The following is a 20,333-nucleotide window of genomic DNA, read 5'->3' on the forward strand; positions in this document are numbered from 1 at the left end:
ATATAATAATTTTAATAGACATAATTTTTTTTTCTCATTACTGCCTTTACAACTTGTAAAAGCAAATATGGATAACACAAACAAGATCAACGAATGGCTATTTTACTAAATTAACCTAAAATATATTGATATTTATAAAAATAACTCAGTTTTAAAAATAATCACAAAAATAACCTGAAATGAACAGTAAAATTAAGTTTTGGCCTGTTAATAGCTGGTACTAACTCGTATTTTGCACTCATGATTATCAAATGATTGTGTCAGGCTTTAAAAAATTAATTTTTTTAGTTTTAGCCTGTCAATAGCTGGCACCACGGTATTTTTTTTAAATCGTATCATATTTGTATACAAAATACAAGTTTAAAAAAAAAATTGGGTGCTGACCTGTCAATGGCCGGCACCAAGTACAAAAAAAAATTCAAATTTTTTTAAAACTCGTATTTTCGGAGAGTAAAAAAATTTTTTCAAAAAAAATTTTGAATTTTTTTTGTACTGGGTGCCAGCCATTGACAGACCAGCACCCAAATTTTTTTTTTTAAAAAAACTCGTATTTTCGAATAGCAAAAATTTTTAAAAAAAAATCGAATTTTTTTTGTACTGGATGCTGGCCTGTCAGGCCAGCATCCAAAAATTTTTTTTAAAAAAAACTCGTATTTTCGGATAGCAAAATTTTTTAAAAAAATTTTGAATTTTTTTTATTGGGTGCCGGCCATTGACAGGCCAGCACTCAAAAATTTTTTTTAAAAAAACTCGTATTTTTTGATAATAAAAAAAATTTGAAAAAAATTTTGATTTTTTTTTTGTACTGGGTGCCAGCCATTGACAGGCCAGCACCCAAATTTTTTTTTTAAAACTCGTACTTTCGGAGAGTAAAAAAAAATTTTGAAAAAAATTTTGAATTTTTTTTGTACTTGGTGCCGGCCATTGATAGGGCAGCACCAAAATTTTTTTTTTAAACTCGTATTTTCAGTGAGCAAAAAATTTTTTTTAAAAAAACTTGAATTTTTTTGTACTGGGTGCCGGCCATTAACAGGCAGCACTCAAAATTTTTTTTTAAACTCGTATTTTCGAAGAGAAAAATTTTTTTAAAAAAATTTGAATTTTTTTTTTATACTTGGTGCCAACAATTGATAGGCCAGCACCAAAAAAAATTTTTAAACTCGTATTTTGTATACGAATATGATACGATTTAAAAAAAATACCCTGGTGCCGGCCATTGACAGGCCAAAACTAAAAAAATTAATTTTTTAAAGCCTGACACAATCATTTGGCAATCATGGGTGTAAAATACGAGTTGGTACCGGCCATTGACAGGCCAAAACCCAATTTTACTGTTCATTTCAGGTTATTTTTATGATTGTTTTTAAACTTGGATCATTTTTATAAATATCAAAATTTTTTAAGTTAATTTAGTAAAACAGCCTCAACGAATCCTACTTAATGGACATAAAATAAAATAATAAATAAGGTTAATATATTATTTCGCATATATTCAATTTGTATTTAAGTTTTTGTCTCAATTTAATATTCGTGTTTGGTTTCGATATTTACTTTGATACTTAAATTCTTTCAATTTAATATTTGAGTTTTTTTTTTTATTTCGCCTAAGTGTCTAAATTTGACTTTGATGTTCAATTTAATATCTAAGTTTTTTATCCCTATTAAATGCCTACCTTTTTATTAGAATATATGTGGCAAATGTTTATATGTCGTTTGCTTTAAATACCAAATTGAATATTAAAATTAAACTCAATTATCAAAGTAAAAATTAATTTATTTTTTATATAAAATAAAAAATAAAAACTAATGATGAGTGGCACAAATTATTTATAACTTTTAAGATTTTTCCTAAATTTATATGATCTTTTTTATTTTTTATATTTATAAATGTGTTTTTGAATTTTTTTATATTTTTGAAAAAAATTATAATTTCTTTTAATTTTTAAATTTTTAAAATTCAAAAGTTGAAGTTTTACAAGCAATTTAAATTGATGGGTTACATGTAACTATCTTTTTCATTTTTTTGTGAAGAGGATAACATATCTTTGAACTCTAGATTGGAGCAACTTTCCTTTATATTAACTTGGTAAAAATATTATAGAGGTCTTTATACTAAAAATTAACTTATATTTTATTTTTTTATTTTAAAAAAATAACTAAATTAATTCTTATATATTAGATAAAAATAAATTAATTCTTTATATTAAAAATTTTATCGTAAAAATTATTGATACTAATGAATAACTTAACAGTTACCACTAATAGCTCATATTAAAATATAAAAATTAATTTTTAACTATAAATTTTTTAATAAAATAACTAATTTATTTTTTAATTTAATAAACATATACTAATTTATTAAAATTTTTTACACCTGTATCCCCATTGAATGTGGCTATCATTGCCCTAAACCAACCCCAGAACCTTTTTTGTTTAAATTTCGTGCGTTCATTTCTTTTCAACACCCAATTTCAAATATTTAATAATGAATTAACACCACATAGATGAGAGTTAAATCATTTTATGATTTTATGATTTTTTTTTCATGAGATAAAATCCATATAATCTTAGTCCAGTAGAACGAATTAATTTATTTTTGTATTATTAAAAAATAAATTCAATTAAATTGGAATAAATTTAATATTTATGATTTAAAAATATAATTTATTGTTTAATAGAGTTTAATATTTGTAAAATTTTTATGATTTTATAAATGAAGTCTTTTATTTAGAATTGAACTACAATTGAAATAATAATTTTCAAGATATTTTCTATATAATAAATGTTAACTCTATTATAACTGAAATTTATTTTATTTTTTAATAGTATAAAGATTAAGTTAATCTATTTATTAATAGACGGACTAATTTGATTTAATCCCTATAATACATGAACCTCCCAAATACTTTACCCTTGAGAATATACCTTCAAGTTTTAGTACAAGGGACCTTTATGGTTCTTTTATCGTTTAGATTTTAAACATTCAATAAGTCACTTTTAATCACTTGTGTTTAGGAACGGAGCTAGGGGGTTGGGAGGGCACCAGCCCTAAAATAGAAAATTTTTCATTTAAGTCCGTTTATAATTTATAAAATGTTAAATTAGTAATGGTAAAATTACATTTTAAATTTCTAAAAATGATAAAAATTTAATTTAATCCTTTAAAAATTTTAAAAAAATATATAAGCCATTAAAATAGTAAAATTATACTTTTATTATTAAAAATATATAATTCAATTCCGATTTCTAAAAAAAAATTCTAACTTCCCTCTTCTTATATTTAATTTTATTTGCACCATTAACTCAAAAAAGGATTAAGAAATATCACATAATACACATTAAGATGAAAGATCTAATCTTCAATAATAGTTGAAATGATTATAATTATAATTATTTTAATCACCCATATGTTTAATCATATTCAATAAATTTTTTATGTATTATTAACAATAATTCTTTTAATATTTACTTGTACAATGGGTGCACCATTTTTAGACACAATCTCCTTGATCCAAAGTGGGGTTTTGTTTTTTAACATTGTTAATTTTTGGATTAAAATATATGGATAGTTAGATGTATTAAAATGGTTCATCTTAATGGTAAAGTTTTTATTTTAATTTCTCTCATTTAATTTTTATATAATTTAACCATTTATTTTTATAATCGTGTTAGTTAATTTAAATAGTTAACATTTTTAACTATTTAATTGAAATTATTAAGAGCGTCAACTATTTGGACTAATAAATGATATTATAAAAGTAAATATTAAATTATGTCAAAGTAATTAAATTATATTTAGATACTAAATCCTAAATTTAAACATAGTGGATAAACTATATCTATAATCTCACTTAATAATCTATATGTAACACATTCATTTGTTATTTAATAAAAAAAACTTTAAAATATGTTGTAAGCTATTGTACTCTTCACATATTTGAAATTTAGTTATTGTACATTTATTTTTAAGAATTTAGTCCCTCTACTTTTAAGATTTTAAATTCAAGTCTAGTTGTTAATATTGTTATATTTGTTGGTGTGTAATTTTGAAATAAAATAAATACTCACTACGTCACAATATAACTAAAAAAATGATGTTATACGAACCTAAATTTAACAAAATAATTTTAACAGTATTAACAGTTGGACTTAAATTTTGAATACGAAAAGTAGAGAAACTAAATTCTTATATATAGACTAAATTCCAAATTAATGAAGAGTACAAGGAACTATGCCATATTTTAACCTAAAAACTAATTTTTTTTAAAAAATTATTAAATTTTTTATTTGTAAAAAATATTTCAATCATTATAATTTTTTAGATAAACTATACCATTAGTCACTAAATTATTGATAAGTTTTTGTTTTGGTTATTTAATTAAAAAAAAGTTACAATTTGATCACTAAACTATTCGAAAATTATCATTTAAGTCATTGAGTTATTAAAAACTTAAAAGCAAGTTATATGGTTTTTTTGTTCATAATGTCTGCACCAATCAAAAGCTCTTTTTTCTCTTTTCTTCTATAACTCAATTATTTTTTATGAAACAACTTTGAACGTCGCAAATTTGCGAACCGAAATTCAATCAATTTTTTCCTCTAATCTCCTACATTGACTGTTAGACCAACTTGGATCTAAGGTATGCTTTTCTACTTGTCGATTGGTACTAATCCACAGTACTAATCATCGATTGTCATTTGAAACTCGCTGGTAGAACTTTAAAAAAAATATTAACAGCCAACAACTTAAATAAAAACTTTTAAATAACTTAAATAAAAACTTTCAAATAATTTAATAACTAAATTATAACTTTTTTTAATTAAATAACCAAAATAAAAATTTATCAGTAATTTAACTACTAATAGTGTAGTTTTTTTTTTTTTTGGTTGGAATGCATAATAAAGGAAAAATATACTAATGTCGGATGGTGACACTAAAACCTGCAACGTGGTATATAATAACAATTTCGTAAGGGTCTTTTTTTCAGGACAAATTTCTCTTCACGAGACCCCCAAAATGAATATTCAGAATCTGCTTAGATATGTTTCTCTTGCCCTTCCCATTTTTATCTTCTTCTTCATCACCCCCACCACCCAATACCACGCCCACCACCACCACCAACAACCCATTTTCAATGATCACACAATCCACACCTTCATCAACAAAACTCTCCAATGGAAAACTCGCCTTGTCAAATTCCAAGGCCACCAACTGAAACTATCAACCCCTACAATACTAGCAGCAATATGCTGTTTCATAGCTTCCTCTATATCAAGTGCCGGTGGTATTGGCGGTGGAGGTTTGTTTATTCCCATTCTCACAATCGTTGCTGGTTTAGACCTTAAAATTGCTTCATCTTTCTCAGCTTTTATGGTCACCGGTGGGTCAATTGCAAATGTTATGTACAATTTGCGTACCAAAACCGACAAATCAGGACGTATGAAAAAGGGTTTGGTTGATTACGACATAGCACTTTTGTCAGAGCCTTGCATGTTATTAGGTGTAAGTGTTGGGGTTGTTTGTAACCATGTCTTCCCTGAATGGTTAATCACTATCTTGTTTGCTGTTTTCCTTGTTTGGTCTACCTTTAAGACTTGTGGTAATGGTGTTGGGTATTGGAAAACAGAAACAGCTAAACATACTGAAAGTAGAAATGGGTGTGAAAAAGTGGGAAATGAGGTGACTAAAAATGGAGAGATTGAGAACTTAAGAGAACCATTGATGGGTGTAGAAGGGAAAGAAAATTCAGGGTTTCCATGGAAGAAACTTATGGTGTTAGTTATGGTCTGGTTTTCCTTCTTTATCATATATCTCATTCGTGGCAATAGCTATGGGCAGGTACCCCTTGTCTTCATTTTCATCTTTCTTTTCAACTTTTTGCATGCTTTACTTGTTTCATTTTTCATTATTACAATTGTTTGTCGTGATAAATGTTGTCAAATGTGTTCTATCTACTTAATTTCGAGTTGTAATATTGTATTTTTTAAGGGAAGGGTTCGAATTTAAACCCGAAAGGATTTTCGGATTATACTATAAAATGAATATAGAGGATACTATTTTAAACAAGTTGAAAGCAATGAAAATGGATAATAGACAAGGTTTAACAACCGGTAATGTCTCTTTCTTTTCACCAAACCCACAATTGAAGAAAATGGAGAGTGAAGTGAAAGCTACCTTACTGTGGACTTTACTCAAAGCCAGTGAAAATGAGGATCTATGATAAATGGTCCAACTCTTAGATTGTGACAGACACTAGCTATGAGATTGTGTTAATATTAATGTCAAATATTGCACCAAAGACAAGTTTGTTTTTAATAGGGTTTAGGTTTTATATTAGAAATTTATTGATTATGTTATATCAAAGAATAAATTAGCCTTTTTAAAATTTTTATCTATTTTTATTCTTAAAAATTAGTCCATATACGTTAGCATGAAATACACGTTGCACACCACGTGTAATTGTCTGATTATTTTGTTTAGTCTTTGATTTAATGTACAGAAATTAATTTATTATTTTTTAAATAAAAGAGGCAAAATAAAATTTTACTCTAATACATGACTTTCATGATACTTTTACAGATGATGATCTTGAATCCATGTGTCATTCCATGGCATGTTTCAATTATTTTATGACCATTTTGAGAAACATGATGCAGGGTATTATACCAATGAAGCCATGTGGAGTAGGGTATTGGACTCTCTCATTGTTTCAAGTTCCACTTGCCATATGTTTTACTTCTTGGATCCTTTTTAGCAAACAGCCCATTGCATGCCTTGGTCCAAATAAACAGGTGCTTTTCCAAATTATTTGTACAAAAATACCATATAAATAGAGGAAAAATTATTGAAAGCCTTTTTTTTCTCTTTTACTTGTGAAGGGGGTTAGCAAGCTTATTTTCCCATTAATGGCTTTAATGGCTGGAGCTTTGGGTGGCGTTTTTGGAATTGGTGGTGGTATGCTTATAAGCCCACTTCTTCTTCAAGTTGGGGTAACCCCTGAGGTAAAAATACATTCACTTCCTCCTTATTGAACGATTTACGTACATACATATGTATGTATGACTTTTGTCATTTGATGCAGGTAACAGCAGCTACTTGTTCCCTCATGGTTTTCTTTTCATCCACAATGTCTGCATTCCAATACTTATTATTGGGCATGGAGCAAACCGGTGCTGCCCTTGTATTCTCGTTCATTTGTTTCGTAGCATCGGTTCTTGGATTAGTGGTGGTGCAGAAAGCCATAAAAGAGTTCGGGAGAGCATCGCTGATCGTGTTCTCAATCGGTATAGTGATGGCCTTGAGTGCTGTATTGATGACTAGCTTCGGAGTTCTCGATGTTTGGCAAGATTATATGTCGGGGAGTTATATGGGATTCAAAATGCCTTGTTGAATTCAAATATATGAGCTTGTATATTTATATTTACGCTTTGAAATGAAAGAGTCCAATTCCTTGTATGTAAAGAAACTGCATTGTCCCACTTAAATATAAGTTATTTTGAACTTCATTTCCCATTTACATGAAATTTCAATAATCCTTTGTTTCTGTATTCATCAAATATGAATTTTTTTTTATCATACAATAATGACAAGCCAATAAAATCGGAGTTTTGTTCCGGTCCATGAAATCGACCAATCAGAAACACATTTGAAATCTAGGAATACAGATTAGCAGTAGGGAGGTTAAAGCAGAACCTCTAGAAATGATGATACAAACCAAAGGCATATCATTACAAATCATGATAGTTACTTAATGTTATAAAAGAATCTGATAAATCATTAACTTCCGCCACAGCTCAATCGAGAATCAGTGGGCCGCAAGGTCATTTGACGACGGGGAACTCCAATTTCACAGGCATTCACTCTAGCAGCAAAGCGGAGGGAGCAAAGTGATTCTCCCACGGATGAAGGATCAGGTGACACGTTTACAAACATAAGAGTTTTCGAGTCTCCACCAAGACAAGGCTGTAATTTCAAAGGAAATCCGGTGATTCAACGAAAACGATATCATTCTACTACATGAAACAGCTCCGCAAGAGCACATTACCTGGAGAAGATATGTCAACTTGGAATTCCTAAACGGCACATGATCCTCCTTCTTCGCCAAGGCGAAAATGACATCACTCAAACACGACAAGCTTTTGTTAATTGCCTGATTTCATGGAACGAGGTTAACATAATGCACTTGAAAGAACAATTTTTGGAACAGACAAATCCTGAGGTATGTTACACACCTGAGTCTCCTTCAACCTATCTCCAGTAGCACCACTTCTTGACAGTCGCTCACTTCCAGCAAGATCAATAAGGTTCAAGACTCCCTGTACTTGTTGCTCAGTGCTCTAAAAGAACAAAGAAAAGAAATGTCAGTATCACAGAGAAAGGACGGCTGCTTACCAGCATACTCAAAGAAAGGATATTTACCTCATTTATTCCCGATATTCTTAATGTGAAGACCATGTGACTTCTTGATGATTGCTCATTCATTTGAGTCCTTCCCACAGACCTGCAAAGCAGAAAAGTGTGATCCCCTTAAACATAAAAACTGTTCTATTGCATGGTCATTGAGACCAAAACTAATGAGGAATTGCATAATATCAGAGACAACTTTTTGTTCTTGCTTTTAGTTTTTTTATATTGGCACCCACACTAGAGAACTATATCATTCATAAACATTTGATAGTTAATAAGGTTAAATCATTTGTATGAATTGTTGAAACAATTTCTGGCACAATTTAACTCTAATATAACATTGTTGAAACATTTTCAAAGGTATGTTTAATGCAAAACTCTAAGCGATTTTACCTGCTTTGAGCAGCCTGCCGTAAAAGTGAGGAAATCTCTGATATGCTGCTAACATCAACAATGGTCAAGTCACTGACATATGTATTACCGTTTGCATCATGTTTAATTGTGTATTGCTTTCCGGAAACTGAATTTTCAGGACGTGTTGGATCTGAGCCAGATGATCGATTATTTGATAACAGATCGCGGATGGTTTCATTGTATATTTCCAACATTGAAGCCTAAAAGATATTAGAAAGGGTGTGGTTAAAACCATGATTAACCAATATAATAAGTGGAAATCAAGATCAAAGTAAATTACCTGCATTTTGTATTTCCATCCTTGTGCTCGCAGCACCTGACTACTTTGGAATATCTGCTCCAAAGAACGCGGTATCAACCCTTTCTGTTCTGAGGCTTCTGGCCTTCCCATCATGGTGTAAGTCTTGCCTGAACCTGTCTGTCCATAAGCAAATATACAAACCTGCCAAACAAAATAAACACCAGCAATCTATGAATCCATATTTCCTTTGTAGCAAAGGGCAAATAATGCAGATCATATAGCAATCGCAGACTAGTACTAATGATTTTATAACTTAGCTAACACCACAGCCATTGTAGAATTCAGCTTCAAAAAGAAATGCCATGTCCAAAAGAAGTCACCAAACGTAATATTCCTCGATTTTGAAACAAAACAATTCTTACCCACCATATGAACAACATTTCTAGATTAGTAAAATTTTTGCTCAAGTTTGCAAAAACAATTGAATAGAAAAATCACCTTGTATCCATCAAGGGCACTCTGTACCAACTGAGATATCTCCACAAAAACATCTTGCTGTGAAGCCTCATGATTGAAAACCTTATCAAATGTGAAAGGATACTTTTGTCCTGCCGGAGAGAAATAAAATGGTCAAGGCCTTCAATATTAAACAGAAATTGAATAACATAGAAAGAGCATCTATGTTCATACCACTTTGTATCAAGTCAACGCCACGGCCAAGAGATTCCGTTGATGTAGGGTAAGAGACGATTGCATCTTCTGCTGCAGCACCATCATCCGGTAATAAAGGACGTACCCGACAAAAAACTCGAATGTTTCCTTTTAGTTCCTGCAATTAAAGATCATTTAGCTTCATTTCCAAAACTATATTCATTTCTGCAATTAAAGTAGCAAACAAGGTGATAAGGCAGTAGTACCAGAATAGTATTATGTAACTTTTTCCTCAAGTTCTCTCCATCAATCAATTTATGTTCCATATCTGCCAGCCGATCTTGTAGTTCTTTCATGATTCTTTTTTGTTCTAAATATTCCATCCTTGTTTCTGAAGCTGATAAATCGGTCATCTAAAGATAGGAAGAAAAGAACAAGCTACGACATCAAGAGCTACATTCATGATATTTTTGCAAAACAAGATAAAACACAAGTATTCCTGTCTAATTTCAAGCGATTGTACCTTTAGTTTCTCATTTGCAGCAGCAAGCTGAAGCTCCAGTATTCTTATTTGCTCTCTCTGAGAAGAGCATGTGTCCTGCAAAAGTCGCCTAGCATGAGTAAAGCTTGCCAAGAAGCATTATATCACTTATGATAAACAAAATCACCCAACCTCCAAGGACTTCAATTTCATTGTTAAGTTATCTAACTCTGCTAACGATTTTCCAGTACTTTCTTTGTATTTCGTAACTTCAGCAGATAGTGCCTGCACTTGTGACACTTGTCGGTCACGATCATCCCTGACTTGTTGTAGTTCCCCTCGTAAGCATTTGACTTCATTTGCTAAAGTTTCCTTTTGATTAACAGCATCATCTTGTGAAACCTGAGAATAGTATGATCCCAAAATATATTGAACATGATATTTGTTGTCTCGTATACGTAAACCTCAGTGCAAAAGAATGCAAACAGGCGTGATCACTGCACACATGTTTATGGTAAACCACCTATCAAAGAAACTTAGTTTGCATTGCTTGAGAAGAAAAACAGAAGAGTTGCATGAAAGACCCTTATAGAATTTTTATGTCAGTTCAGAATTAGTCATCAGGAAAATCTATCTCAACTATAAGATTGAACGATAAAAGCCCAACAACACCAAACGGAGTTCTTCAAAATCCATTAATCACTTGAAATGGAATATGGAAAGGGGAAAAGCAAAAGAACTAACCTAAAAAGCTAACAAAGAAAAAAAAAGGCTGATATAAAAACTTACTCTTGACAAGGTCAATTGTTCTTGCAATGAGCTACAGTGGCCCCTCAAAGTGCTAAGATTCTCCACTATTGTCAGTTTCTCCTTTTCTACTCGTTTGAGTGACTCACGAACTGTTTCAAGGTCAGTAATCAATTTGGAATTGTACTGTTGAAGACTCAGGATATACTCTTGTAATCGCTTGTGTGTATTATCAAGCGAAGCAGCCTGCAAAATTCAACCAAATTCAGCCTGAAAAGCAACAAGATTATAATAATAGCACCAATTTTCAAAAGAAAAAGGAAAAAAAGCAAAGAGATTTATTTATTACCCTTTCATTAGCAGCTGCTACATCCTGCTGAGCTCTTTCAAGCTCTTCTGTCAGTGAAGCAACTGACTTTTCAGCAGCAACCCTAGCTTCATTTTCGCTTGTATGGCGATCAATAGCATCCTAGTTTTTTTATAAAATAAAATAAAAAATAAACGTATAAATAAAATTAAAGAAAAACAAATACCCAAGACAGATTATAAAGATTAAAATCTTACGAGCTTTTCAGACACTTCCTTGGAAAGCTTCTCCTCTAGAGATGCATTATTGTCCCTTAATTCAGAAATAATAGTATTCAATTCTTCCTCCTTGTTTTTCTTCTCCAACTCTGTAGAATCAAAAGTTAATTAACTAAATCAAGCAGTAATTCTAAATAACCCAGGGTAGCAGTACAAGTACCTGTATCAATGCATCTTTTCTCAGCAGATTCCAATGAACTCTTAAGCTTCTCAGCATCAATTACATGATTCTCATCACATTGTTGAAACCATTTCACACAAAGCTTAAGCTTTTTATTATGCTCAGCTGCGTGTTCATATTTAGCCTACAGTAAACCAAATAATCACCAACCAATATAAACAATGATAACAACAAATAAACAACAAAAGTAAAAAATTACAACATTGATTTCACCTTGAGATCGAACTTTTTCGCTTTCGGCTTCTCATTCAATATCGCTTCCACTTCTTCTTTAGTGAATTCATGATTAGAACATTCCTCGGCATTTGCAACGGCAGCGGTATTAACATCTTGACGGTTGTTAACAACGGCAAACGGCTGCCTTGTTCGCGCCGTTCCTGTGGGTCCCGCTCCTCTCCCCATTGCTCCAAGCCTTCTCCGTTTATCTAATGGATTTTCATCTCCAAGCTCCTTCCTCTAAATTAATAATAAAAAAAGGTAGCTAATGATTAAAACAAACAAATCGAAACATTTAAATAAAGGAATCAGAAAACGAAAAAAAAATAGAAACTTCATTTACAGATGAAGGACTGCGAGGAGGTCGGCTCTGAATACGGGAAGCCATAGTTGAAACTCAGTGAAAGCTGTTGCTACTATTGGTGAAGGAATCAGAGAGAAATATTAGAATCTGAGCCGTTGATGTGGGAGAAAAGATTGAAATTGAAGATCGATTTGATTTTCCTGGAGAAATTTGAAATTGGGGAACCAATTGGAACGTTAGGGTTTGAAAAAAAGGGGGAAAGATAGCGTTGTGAAATTGGGGGGGAGCCTTAGGGGATTGATTTTTGAATTGATTTGAAATTAGATCTGGCGGTCTTTTCTATGTAATAAGAAATAGACAAATAGTACATAACGGTAACTAAGTTTCTTTGGGCCCGTTTGAGTCGGATCTATTGATCTTAACCCGCTCCATCTGCGTGTTTAGTGAATGATCCATGTTGATTGGACTTCACTGATTCAAACATTGGGCCTTTAGAAGAAAAGAAAACTTACGTCAATTTGGAAGCTAACACTATTTTCGGGACCAGATTGAATCCCGAATAAAGAGTTGGATCAATTGATCTATGAATTTATTGAATTGGTTTTTCAAATCAGTTTGAACCAACATTAAATTAGTTGATTGATTTTTTTATTAATTTTTTAATAAAATTATTTAATTAAATCAGATGAACCATCTAGATTAGTTGAACTAATGACTTAATTAATTCGACCATCGATTTAATTTCTGAAAAATTTCGTTAAGAGTCAAAAGTCCTTAACAATTCAAGGACCAAGAGGTAAAAAATCCTAATGCTGAAATGGGGAGCAATTTTCACTTGAAGCAATTCAGAGCGGGAAGTCTCATAGGCAAGCAAAGTAATGTGATGCGAAAGAGTCTCGGTGACTCACTGTTGATTATATTACAAACCTATCTCATTACCGATGTTTTAAACATCGAAAAACTCAAATGAAGTAACATTATTTTTCAAGATTCCATCTCTTTAAGATAATTGATAATTCAAAAGAAGCTAGATAATCATGATTGAATTATAAATTTTTGTAAATTAAAATACAAAATTGTATCAATTGGTTTTATCTACCAATAACTATCATTGCTCTACATTAGTGAGAGGAAGAATGGTTCACAACATTAGTGAACATTCATTGAAGTCGATAGTCGAAATCTTTGTAAAGTCCACGTGTCGAAACATAAACCAGGTCATACGAAACCCAATCCAGCATGTCCAATGCCCAAAATCATCGTCCACCACATGGCTCATAACAATTGGTTTAAAGCCATATCCAACTTATCCGAAAATGGCAGATAAGGCATGTGTGTGCCCCAAACCAATCTACATCACATAAACAACGAACAAAATAATTGGACCAAACATTAAAAAAAAATATAATCCCACATTTCGATACTTACCTCATTTTTGAAAGACATTTGGGTTGCAATGGCACAAGCAATGGCATCGATGACTGGTTTACGTGGCTCTTCACAAGCTGTGTTGGAAGGTAGTCTCCAACTCAGCGGCCAAACCCGGTTGAACGTTGCTAGCACCAACAGGGTGGCTGTGGCTAGACCTGGTTTTACCGTTAGAGCTCAACAGGTCCCTGCCGAGCCTGAAACTGGACGCAGAGCTGTGCTGGGTCTTGTTGCTGCTGGTTTGGCTACTGGCTCCTTTGTTCAAGCTGTGCTTGCTGATGCACGAAGCATCAAGGTTGGCCCGCCTCCACCACCCTCCGGTGGATTGCGTAAGTCTTCTTCAATTATCCTTTCAAATCATCACTTTACTTGCTTCGATTACAGCTAGTATTTAACTCCTAAGCTAATGCTATTAGCTTAAATTGGCTATTCAGACATGATTGATATCTTCATAATACTTTGAAGATATAATTAAAATGTTTTGAAGTTTGAAATGGATTTAAAATATGGATCGTAGTGAAAAAGAGTAACTATATTATGGATACTCTTATACTAAGAGCTAGATAACATTTTGCATCTTTTACTAAAAAATGGACAAGTTAAACCATATATATTAGATTAAAGAGTAAATTGAATTTTTTATTAAAATTTTTATTGATTTATACTATTAAAAATTAGCGTGAATAATAGAATAATCAAATAGGGATACTTGATGTGCCACATGTACAAAAACTAATTTTTAACACAAAATGGATTGAATTTTTAACAAAAGAACCAGTTTACTGTTTGAGCGTAGAAAGACTAATTTACTCATTTTTTAAATAAAAAAATAAAATGCAATTCGATTTTTAATATGGAGGACTCCATTTACTTTTACCTGAAAAATACATTTGGTACAATTAACCCAATCATCAGCATGTGATATGGTTCAATAATTTGATAGCCAAACCATGTTCTTGGCAGCCGGAACTTTGAATTCCGATGAGCCAAGAGACCTTGATCTGGCGTACAAAGATCGGTTTTTCCTCCAACCATTGACTCCGGCACAAGCGGCTCAGAGGGCAAAGGAATCAGCCAAAGACATCCTTGGTGTCAAGACCTTGATCGACAAAAAAGCATGGCCCTATGTCATGAATGACCTTCGTCTCAAGGCTGAGTACCTCCGCTTTGACCTTAAAACTGTTATTTCTTCCAAGCCCAAAGATGAAAAGAAATCTCTCGATGAACTCACTAAAAAGCTCTTCAATACCATTGATGGAGTAAGTTTTGAAGTATACAGATTAATTTATATTATTTAACGAAATATTATAACTTACCATTCTGATATGAATTTTTTTTCCGTGTAGCTTGACCATGCAGCCAAGATCAAGAGCACCCCTGAAGCAGAAAAGTACTATGCCGAGACTGCATCAGCTTTGAATGAAGTTATTGCCAAGCTTGGCTAAGGGAATTGTTGTATTTTAATGTAAGCATTGTTGATCGTTTGTAGAGAAACTTTCATTTTTATGCTATCCAAAGAGAACCTTTATCTATGGTCGAAATTGAAATGTCAAATTGTGATATTAATAAGGTGCGGATTTAATTTTTTGTATTTTAATTGATCATTTTTAATTTTTAATAAATTTTAAAATTTCAACTTGACCAAAGTTCATTTAATAAACATATTATCACATATATAATATCTTGTCAATTTGTTATTTTCACTGAAAATATTGGAGTCGGAATTGAAATCTCAAAATTTGAAAAGTATAGTAATTAAAAATGATCAAATTGGAGAATAAAATAAAATTCATAACTTATGCCTAGTACAATATTAATAACAGAATTATACCTAACAGATTTAAGAGTTACTATTTGGGTCATGATTGAAATTGTAAATTTTGAAATAGTTAAGAGTTTAAAATTGAACAAATCCATAACTTACATATAATAAATGAAATAATAGCAAATTTTGATCAAATTGAAACTTGTTGGTTTGTGCAAGCACTTTACCATCATTAAAGGTGTTCATGGTCAGGTCAGACTTAAACATGATATTGATACATTTTATGCTACTGAAACTCTGCTCAACTTGAAATATAAATCTAAAGTTTTTTTCATGTTTGCCCATATTTGTAAATGGTTAACACAGGCCCATTTTAAGCCTCTTATATTATTTCTTAATTAAAAAAACCATATTTATATCATTTTTTAATTTTATATTTAATAATTAATAATTTCCATTTATTAAAATTTTATACATAGACATTTTATCATTTTTTAATATTTATATCATAGTACTATATATTATTATAGATTTAGTTTTTCTGTGTTATAAATTGTATAATATATATATAAAAAATAATTTAATATAATATATTATAAACATAGAAAATGTGCTAAGCTAGGGTTAGGTCTTGAATGTTTATATTTTAAGTATGTCTAATTTATTTGTTGAAGTTTATTTTTTAGACTTAATATTTTTCTTATACTTTTCAAATTTTGAATAGACTTTTAAATTTAGAAGAATAATTCGACCTATGAACACTCTAACCATCACAATAAATTTCAAATATTTCATGAACACAAAAATAAAAACGTGAATTACATCCAAAATATGAATACAAATAAAGAATGTGAGTTGTTGGCATTTGTTACAAAGCATGGAGAAAGTAGGGAAAAGGCAAATCAGGAAGTGGTGTTTCGAGGCCATTCTCGGCCTACTGCGGTGGCTGATAAATAGTAAGCAACCGTGAAAACTCCATGGATGAAACACAGAAACCCTCCAATGGTAAACATCCGATGGTGGGATATGCCGCATGAATATCCTGACTTAGATGAGTTTGACAATGTCCCTATAATCAGCATTATTAATCCCACCACTAATATGATCCTGTAGATTAAATACACTAAATTAAAATTTATACATTAAATTACACATTAAATTAAAATTTATTTATAATTCTAATATTTATGTTAGCATAACAATAACTTTTGTTTTTGGAGAAGTTTTTTTTAAAAAAAAAGTTAAGCTTGTAAAATAGGTTTACATAAAAAGTTAAGTTTGTTTAAAACAAATACAATGATTTTTTTTTTATCTTTCAACTTTATAAAAAAATCATTTTAGCCCTAAAACCTTTGACCCATAAATCTCTAATTTTGTTTCTCTATTTAATTTCTTTAACAAGTAAGTTGCACCTTAAAATTTTCAGACCAAATCAAACGAGATTCGGGTCACATAACCCTAACACTCTCAATAATAATGATTTCAGAATTCGAGTTTTTTCGGACCACCTACTAATCCTATACATAACATTGAAATCATATATGCACACCCCCTACCACCTATGGACACCAACAGAGACATAGCTAGAAGGGACAGGCAATAGCTTTGGTCACCCCTAATTAAGGGATAAAAATCCGTTTTAATCCCTTTTAGTTGGAGGTGTTTAATGAATTGTTGGATTGGCTCCTCACACTGGTATATTAATTAGAAGACATACCATGAGATAATGAGGAAAGCCACCGCTAAATATTTGATGACAGATGCTTTGTTTGAATTTCCCTTTCTCCAAATACAGACACACCCACCAAGTAAGGTCCCAATAACATGAGCAAGGCTAAGTAGTACCAATGCTGCAAAACCTAGCCTGTAAGCTTGAGAACTGGTGTTTCTACACTCAACATGCCCCGCCCCCAAATGCATAGCCTGTTTAATAAATAAAAAAAACACATACACCATGAAAAAAAACAACAAAGGATCAATGATTATAATTCTCTTTACATTCTAAAACATACCTTGTTTTCAGCTTTTTCAGCCTCAATGCCAAGTATCCCAGCAGTAATATCCAAAGCTATGATCAATAAACAAATCAGAATACAAGCGTTTGTTGCCATTTTTTTTACTGTAATAAATATTTGCAGATATCTGTCAGTGAATGGAACCATTTATAAAGGCTATATATGGAGTATTAATGAAGAGGAAAATAAGAATAAAGTAGGGAACATGCATGCAGATTAGTAACATATACGAAAGTGATTTGGCTGTTGAGCTGCTTGTTTTTGGATTAAAAAGCTTCTTTTTAGCTCATACAATTTTTTAATTTTGGCACTTTGCTTTTTCTTTTTGAAATTCATATTCCTTCCATGGATGACAAGAAAAGTAGTTTTTTTTTTTATAGAAAAAAACACATCGATCAATCAATTCTTTTATCCTTGGATTGTGTGTTGGAATCTAAAGAAAAGATGGTACCAATGCAACTTTGTGAAGCAAATGACATTCATCATAAACCTTAGTTGAAAGCCTGGAATCGAATCAAACATTCAGAAGGAAATGCCATGCATATATATTTTTTAGGTCAAATTCTAGATTCGGTCCCTTTAGTATGCTAAATTTAATGTGAGATTTAATTTTCATACTTTAATTTCACATAATTTGATGTTTTTTACTTTTATAATATTATTAGTTAGTCTAAATTACTTAATCCAATAGAAAAGTTTACATGTAAACTGAATGCTTAATCATGTCTTCAAAAAAAATTTTACTTCTATCACTTTAACCATATTACTAATTTAAATTAGCTAAGTCATGTCAAATTCAAGTATATATATTATTAAATTTCAAATTTCAAATTTCAATATAATAGAAAGACCGGAATCATTGTTTAACTTACTTTTTTAACAATTTTAAATTTCAATAAAATCTTAACAATATTGTCAAATGTTAAAGTTTTAAATCTTATGCATAGTATCTCTCACTTATAAAATCTCTCTAAAAAAAAGTGAAAATTCTCATAAAGCAAACATGCCTTGCGCATAGAATAATCAAGGAGTATGCTTGGGAATTATTTGAAATTGCTTCTGAGATAATTTTTTTGCATAGGTTGACTTTTACTTAGAAGCCCATTTGAATTTTAGTTCTTAACAAAAAGGCCCAATCGACTAATACAACGTAAAATTTCTTTCTCTAACAAGAAAATTCTTTCTCCATTTCGAGGGGAAAAAATTATATATTACACATTGAACGAAAATACTTCAAAAAATTACAATGGATTGTGTTTATCGAATCGAAATATATTAAAATTTTGATTTGAATGAAACTTAAAATTATTTAGTACTGATTTATGATTAAAACGATTTGTATTAATTGATACCTAAATAATATTAATTATTTTGTTTGTACTTACTATATGAACAATTTGAGTATGATATTGTCAAATTTATAATGTCATGTTTAACTTATTATTTTTACATAATACTTAAAAAATCACATTATTTTAGTAAATGGATTTAATGGTTACAATTTGAGTCAATATTGAAATTTTAAAAATCGTAAAATGTAGTAATTAAAAATGATCAAATAAGAGAATAATAGTTAAATCCACAACTTACACATAATATAATATTAATAGAAAAATTTGACCTACTCACTCTGAAAGCTATAATTTGTATTATGATTGAAATTTCAAAATTTTAAAAATAATGATATTAGAATTGACCAAATTCGAGTATGTTAATACAAGCTCAAATAGGTATAAATTTGGGTTGGAATCTGGACTGTGAAGGGGAAAGGCCCTGCAAGGAGGAAAATAAATTATGAGTATCGGAATTGGCATTCCAATCTCTTTCTGATGGTGAAGTTAGTGATTAACAAGGAGGAAATGATTAAGGTTGAAGAATATGAATTGTGAGCTGATCTTAAAAGAGGTTTCAGAGGTGCTTGCCTCGAGATTGACTCATCCACCTGCTATGTTCATTTGCTCTCATTGTCTCATGTTGAGCATGTCAGGTGTTGTGCGGAAACGTGTGAAAGAGTAAAATTATTGTACTAAAAAATCACACTAAGTTCAATTCCCAGGAAAGAGAGGTGGATCACGAGGATCACTTAAGTACCAAGTCTTTCCTAGCCAGAATATCCCTCTATCGTAATTTAATAGCACAATAAATCACTACAATCAAATTCACAAAATATGAACAATAAATAGTAAAGAACACCAGAATTTTAACGAGGTTCGGCAAATCCTGCCTACGTCCTCGGGCACTACCAAATATATTTCACTCCAAAAATACAAGTGAAACTTTACAAATAGGGAGAGAGAACAATTGCCTTAAGTAGAGAATGGCAAGTGTGGGATGATGAGAATGAGCAATGGTTGGCCTATTTATAGTTGAGATTCAAGGGCCACCTTGCAAAGTCCCTATTCACTTAGGGACCAAAAATTGCTATTATCCCATGCCCAACACTAAATAAATATTTAGTGCCCATAACTTTGACCTTTCCAAAGTATGGGTAGGTATGGGAAAGGTATGGGCAAGGTATGGGGTATGGGTATATTCTAATAATCTCCACCTTGAAGATTTGATTAGGATAATCTTATCTTCACACAATTCTTTCTGCTTTTGACAACAATACTTGATAGTGCCTTCTTCAACTGTTAAACTTGCAGGATATTAATCAAGTTCAAACAATGTTCGAACTTGGTTGCTGTTACCACCTTGGTCATCATATCTGCGGGATTATCTGCAGTCTTGATCTTCTGAAGACAAATTTTCCCCTCTTCAATAATTTCCCGCACAAAATGGAATCGTACGTCGATATGTTTTGTACGTGCATGATAGACTTGATTCTTTGCTAAATGAATAGCACTTTGACTATCACAATACACGTTAATATGCTCCTGAACCAACCCCAAGGTTTTA

At 31.1% G+C, this 20,333-nt stretch overlaps 4 protein-coding genes across 4 annotated transcripts; 2 read left to right on the forward strand and 2 right to left on the reverse strand.

Moving 5' to 3' along the window:
• Window positions 1-4,973: 4,973 nt before the first annotated feature.
• On the forward strand, window positions 4,974-7,506 carry LOC107925287 (sulfite exporter TauE/SafE family protein 5). The gene is made up of 4 exons (XM_016855936.2): window positions 4,974-5,839; window positions 6,658-6,792; window positions 6,880-7,002; window positions 7,083-7,506. The coding sequence occupies exons 1-4, from the start codon at window positions 5,018-5,020 to the stop codon at window positions 7,389-7,391; spliced, it is 1,389 nt and encodes a 462-aa protein (XP_016711425.1). The 5' UTR covers window positions 4,974-5,017; the 3' UTR covers window positions 7,392-7,506.
• An 18-nt stretch (window positions 7,507-7,524) lies between these two features.
• LOC107925286 (kinesin-like protein KIN-14C) lies at window positions 7,525-12,568 on the reverse strand. The gene is made up of 17 exons (XM_016855935.2): window positions 12,267-12,568; window positions 11,921-12,163; window positions 11,687-11,831; window positions 11,506-11,615; window positions 11,291-11,410; window positions 10,984-11,187; window positions 10,387-10,596; window positions 10,237-10,311; window positions 9,980-10,126; window positions 9,753-9,891; window positions 9,561-9,670; window positions 9,102-9,263; window positions 8,801-9,021; window positions 8,420-8,501; window positions 8,233-8,337; window positions 8,046-8,150; window positions 7,525-7,963 (listed from the first exon to the last, which is right to left on the reverse strand). The coding sequence occupies exons 1-17, from the start codon at window positions 12,309-12,311 to the stop codon at window positions 7,778-7,780; spliced, it is 2,409 nt and encodes an 802-aa protein (XP_016711424.2). The 5' UTR covers window positions 12,312-12,568; the 3' UTR covers window positions 7,525-7,777.
• Window positions 12,569-13,518: 950 nt separating this feature from the next.
• Window positions 13,519-15,196, forward strand: LOC107924939 (oxygen-evolving enhancer protein 3, chloroplastic). Its single transcript, XM_016855517.2, has 3 exons — window positions 13,519-13,984; window positions 14,619-14,914; window positions 15,002-15,196. Exons 1-3 carry the CDS (start codon window positions 13,684-13,686, stop codon window positions 15,098-15,100), a joined length of 696 nt encoding a protein of 231 aa, XP_016711006.1. The 5' UTR covers window positions 13,519-13,683; the 3' UTR covers window positions 15,101-15,196.
• Window positions 15,197-16,190: 994 nt separating this feature from the next.
• LOC107925096 (uncharacterized) lies at window positions 16,191-17,628 on the reverse strand. The gene is made up of 3 exons (XM_016855663.2): window positions 17,433-17,628; window positions 17,138-17,343; window positions 16,191-16,527 (listed from the first exon to the last, which is right to left on the reverse strand). The coding sequence occupies exons 1-3, from the start codon at window positions 17,580-17,582 to the stop codon at window positions 16,323-16,325; spliced, it is 561 nt and encodes a 186-aa protein (XP_016711152.1). The 5' UTR covers window positions 17,583-17,628; the 3' UTR covers window positions 16,191-16,322.
• Between the last annotated feature and the right edge of the window lie 2,705 nt (window positions 17,629-20,333).

Source organism: Gossypium hirsutum, chromosome A10 (assembly GCF_007990345.1).
Source record: "Gossypium hirsutum isolate 1008001.06 chromosome A10, Gossypium_hirsutum_v2.1, whole genome shotgun sequence".
NCBI classification, from domain to species: Eukaryota; Viridiplantae; Streptophyta; class Magnoliopsida; order Malvales; family Malvaceae; genus Gossypium; species Gossypium hirsutum.

Bases quoted from the DNA above. Each gene is read 5' to 3' on its own strand.
- LOC107925287 (XM_016855936.2), top strand. From the start codon at position 5,018: ATGAATATTCAGAATCTGCTTAGATATGTTTCTCTTGCCCTTCCCATT. The intron at 5,840-6,657 runs GTACCCCTTGTC...AACATGATGCAG, and splicing joins GTGGCAATAGCTATGGGCAG to GGTATTATACCAATGAAGCC. The intron at 6,793-6,879 runs GTGCTTTTCCAA...TTACTTGTGAAG, and splicing joins GCCTTGGTCCAAATAAACAG to GGGGTTAGCAAGCTTATTTT.
- LOC107925286 (XM_016855935.2), bottom strand. From the start codon at position 12,311: ATGGCTTCCCGTATTCAGAGCCGACCTCCTCGCAGTCCTTCATCT. The intron at 12,164-12,266 runs GTAAATGAAGTT...TTATTAATTTAG, and splicing joins CTCCTCGCAGTCCTTCATCT to AGGAAGGAGCTTGGAGATGA. The intron at 11,832-11,920 runs GTGAAATCAATG...GGTTTACTGTAG, and splicing joins CGAAAAAGTTCGATCTCAAG to GCTAAATATGAACACGCAGC.
- LOC107924939 (XM_016855517.2), top strand. From the start codon at position 13,684: ATGGCACAAGCAATGGCATCGATGACTGGTTTACGTGGCTCTTCACAA. The intron at 13,985-14,618 runs GTAAGTCTTCTT...TGTTCTTGGCAG, and splicing joins ACCACCCTCCGGTGGATTGC to CCGGAACTTTGAATTCCGAT. The intron at 14,915-15,001 runs GTAAGTTTTGAA...TTTTCCGTGTAG, and splicing joins TCTTCAATACCATTGATGGA to CTTGACCATGCAGCCAAGAT.
- LOC107925096 (XM_016855663.2), bottom strand. From the start codon at position 17,582: ATGGTTCCATTCACTGACAGATATCTGCAAATATTTATTACAGTAAAA. The intron at 17,344-17,432 runs GTATGTTTTAGA...TTTATTAAACAG, and splicing joins CTGAAAAAGCTGAAAACAAG to GCTATGCATTTGGGGGCGGG. The intron at 16,528-17,137 runs GTATGTCTTCTA...TTTAATCTACAG, and splicing joins GCTTTCCTCATTATCTCATG to GATCATATTAGTGGTGGGAT.